The sequence below is a fragment of the Castor canadensis genome, chromosome 5, assembly GCF_047511655.1.
Source record: "Castor canadensis chromosome 5, mCasCan1.hap1v2, whole genome shotgun sequence".
Taxonomy (NCBI): Eukaryota; Metazoa; Chordata; class Mammalia; order Rodentia; family Castoridae; genus Castor; species Castor canadensis.
Genome location: NC_133390.1, coordinates 47,030,042 through 47,034,303, shown reverse-complemented (window position 1 = coordinate 47,034,303; position 4,262 = coordinate 47,030,042). Strand labels below are relative to the sequence as shown.

The 4,262-nt window shown below is 33.9% G+C and overlaps 1 protein-coding gene across 1 annotated transcript; it reads left to right on the top strand.

Annotated features, from left to right (window-relative positions):
* Positions 1-323: 323 nt before the first annotated feature.
* Positions 324-1,055, top strand: LOC141423049 (olfactory receptor 5H17-like). The gene has a single exon (XM_074072365.1). The coding sequence runs from the start codon at positions 324-326 to the stop codon at positions 1,053-1,055; it is 732 nt and encodes a 243-aa protein (XP_073928466.1).
* The last annotated feature ends 3,207 nt before the right edge of the window (positions 1,056-4,262 follow it).

The following is a 4,262-nucleotide window of genomic DNA, read 5'->3' as shown; positions in this document are numbered from 1 at the left end:
TTCTTCAATTAGAATATTAGTGAAATTGAGAGTATTCTGAAATGCATATGATTTTGTGCCAACTCTACTCCTCCCATTTTCAGTTTATAAATCATGGCAAATGGCCTTTTACATTTATTATATTTAATTACAGAACACATCAGTGAGGACATGAGAAAGAAAATACAACTTTGCTGACAGCATTTGTTCTCACAGGACTTACATGTCAACCACAATGGAAAGTCCTCCTGTTCGTGGTGTTTTGGGGGATATATCTCATCACCATTGTGGGGAACTTTGGTCTGATTGCTCTCGTCTGGAATGACCCTCATCTACACATTCCCATGTATTTTCTCCCTGGAAATTTAGCTTTTGTGGACACATGGGCATCATCCACAGTGACACCAAAAATGCTGCTCAACTTAATAGACAAGGGCAAGACCATATCTTACACTGAATGTATGACACAGTGGGGTTTTTTTGCAATTGGTATAACTACAGAATGTTTTATCTTGGCAGTAATGGCTTATGACCGTTATGTGGCTATCTGCAAACCTTTACTTTATCAAGTGATTATGACCACTAGACTATGCATTCAGCTATTAGTTTTATCATTTACTGGAGGCATTATTCATGCTGTAATTCGTGAAAGTTTTTTACTGAGACTAAAATTCTGTAATTCCAACATAATATATCACTTTTATTGTGATATTATACCACTGTTAAAAATTTCCTGTAACGATCCTTCCATTAATTATCTAATGCTTTTTATTTTCTCTGGTTCAATACAAGTGTTCTCCATTGTGACTATTCTTATCTCTTATACATTTGTTCTCTTTACAATTTTAACAAAGAAGTCTGAAAAAGGGATGAGAAAAGCCTTGTCCACCTGTGGGGCCCATCTCTTATCAGTGTGTTTATACTATGCCCCCCTCCTTTTCATATATGTGCATCATAGATCTTCACAAGAAAATAATCAAGATATGTTCTTCTTTCTTTTTTATGCAGTCATAATTCCCTTTCTAAATCCACTGATCTATAGCCTGAGGAATAAGCAAGTCATAGATTCTTTTTAAAAAATTTGAAAAGAAATATTTAATTCTTATAACAATTTGTACCATTTCATTAAAAATTGGAGGAGTGAATGTGGAATTTTGGAAAATTTGTAAGATATTTTGCAGGTATAATTTTTCTAGAACATTAATAGACTAAGTTTTGATAGAAATTTGTATCCATTATTTACTAACATGAAGGAATTTCAACATACATTTCAAAAATATTTAAAACAGAAAGCAAGTGAAGCATCTTAAATTTTTCTGTATCATTGTATCATCCCCATACCACATATTGAAATATCATAGTTCCTCTGATACTTTACACAGAAAATTGTTCAGTCTAACAATTACACATTATCTCCATAGTAATGTTAGGTTTCTACTTGACTGAGTAGAAGAAAATTCCAGGAACAAAAATAGCCATTGAATGGTCTGTCATTCCACCTCCTTGTTGAATAGTGAATTTAACTTCTTGGAGTAATTTAAATGACATATCTAACAGAAAAATAAACAAAAATTGAAACATGATCAGGAAAACAAAAGAGAAGCAATTTAATACACTGAAACTGGATTGAAGAGTGAAAAATTTTCCCAGTTATGAACTTCTTTCAGTAAAGAGAAGTGGTGAGGTTATTTCTTTTGGGAAATCTAAAGAGTTTTACTAATTCATAATATATTATAGAAAAGAGTATGCATTGATATAGGAAAAAACAAGAAATGTGGCAGAATAAGAGGGAAATGTTCTTTTCAATCATTCTGAAATGGAACAAAATCAAAAGAACAAATAGAAAACAGAAAGATAAACTAAAAGATACAAAAATAAGTTAAATGTAATTATTATTGAAATATATTATTTACATGAGGGACTTTAAATGAATATTATCAAAAATTCGCTGTTAAGAAGATATGATGTTATGGCCATTAATTGATGATTGGGAAAGAATAGGTCCTGGACTATTAGATTATATCACTCTCCATACACTTCAAACTTAATGAGCGATTCCTCTCAATGTCTTTCATTGCCATATATTTCATAATACTGTATTCTATATATTTTCTTCCCAATACCACTGAGACTCTGACTCTGTACTCTATTCATCTGCATGTTTCAAAACTTTAGCTGCTTCTCTCTTCCATTCTGCAGACACTCTCTTCCTCTACAAACATTTATACCAGATGATCCATCACAGAAAGTTATCAGGTTAATAACTCACATGCACAGGAAATTAATGTGAGCCAACTCCCTGTTTGGCTATCCTTATCTCAACCAGCAAAAACACTTGTTCCTTCCTATTATTGCTTATAGTCTCTCTTCAACAAAATTAGAGATAAGGGCAAGATAGTTTCTGCTGGGTATTGAGGGGGTGGGGGGAGAGGGAGGGGGTGGAGTGGGTGGTAAGGGAGGGGGTGGGGGCAGGGGGGAGAAATGAACCAAGCCTTGTATGCACATATGAATAATAAAAGAAAAAGAAAAAAAAAGAAGTCTTCCTTTTCATCCTGTCTCTTGAATGCATAGTATAGTGGCTTACATACTTCATGTCCTTCCTAAGTAATTATAGATTATTTTTAGGTTCAATTGAATCTTATATCACAAATGCATAGAATTCAGAAAGAATGAATAACCCTTTTTCAATCCTGAAATCATTGCATGGACATTTCTAGGCCTGTAACAGCTACTGTATATCGACTCACTTTAAGTTTCTTAAAGAAAAATGCAATGTTAATGAAGTATATATGTTCTCATCCCTAAGAGTGAGTCCTGGGATAGGCTATGGCAGAATATCACTGGGAAGCTTCATAGTTATTTTTTTCTTAAAGTATAAATACATATAAGTTATATTAAGGCCATATATCATAGTCTATATTTGTGGAGGTCCAGTTCAATGGATTAGTGCACATTAGTTCAGTGGATCCCTATGGATCCACTGGAAATGCAGTAAATGGTTCAGAACCCAACCACTGTTACTCATTCACCCCAATAAGCCCATATTATTCCAATGTGTGTTTTTTTAATTTTTATTCAATATAGTGTTACCATTGTACTGTTTTCTTGCCAATTTCATTGATATTTGTTTGTGCATTCATTGTAATAACACAAAGACAAAACTAATAATGTAATCAACTGGGTCTATTTTTATAATTTGTCTTTACTTGGATGAAACAGTACACATAAAGCTCTGAGTATTAAGGCAGTTTAGGCAGCTTGTCAAGACTAGCTTTAGATTTATTCAAGTGGAACACAGAATTGGGGAGCTAGAAGAAAGTCAGAGATTTTTCACTTTTATTTCTATTCCTTGATATCTAGATTCATAAATCCAGGTGACTAACTAAAACAGCTCCCTATGTTAGATGCACTTTCATAGCATATGCAGTTTCCTAGAGAACCCTGTGAAAATCCTGCAAATATGGCCATATAGTTGATATATTAACAACCCCAAAAATGTGATTATACATTTCTCTCAAACTTTAGGATTTGGGGAACTGAGGCAAACCAGTAAATTCCATGAGCATTTCCTCATTACTGCTTTTTGTTATAGAATGTGTGCTTATATCAGAAAGAATAATGTGTGGAATACTATTAGAGCAGAAAAAGAATTCTCTAAATTGATGGGTGTTAGCAGAGGAACTGAAAGCAGGGAAGGCTTATGAGTATCTGGAGTAATTAGGCACTCCACTAAAAACAAAACCACTCTCTTTCCATGACAGAAGTAATCCAGTGTATTCAATGCACTCAGTTATCGACTTGGAAAATTGTGACATAGAGGAAAACTTAGTGTGGTGCTTGGGATGTAGCTCAATGCTCAAGCACCATGCAGAGGGAACCCAGTTTGGTCTTTAATGCTGGAGGATAGGACAGATAATAAAATACATCTAAGTCTTGTTGACTGGAAGTTTATATTGCTGAGCTTTTGGCTAAACCACATCACTACCAACAAGACATACATTTCATGAGTTCATTGTCTCATGACTGATTTGGGCAAAGAAAGAAGGTGGCTGGTGGCCAAAAAATGAGTCATCCTATCCACTTGATTATTAAAATATTCCACTTCTGAAGTCACATTTACATGACCATTCACATGAGACATAAAATATTCAGTTTTTTTGCATACTAAGAGAAGTTAATCTAAGAGATTTTCACCATGATTATAGGAAAGATGTCTGCAGGACACCTCAGAGATTGACAAAGACAGCCATCACAAATTCAAAGATGTAGAAATCTTCATGAAA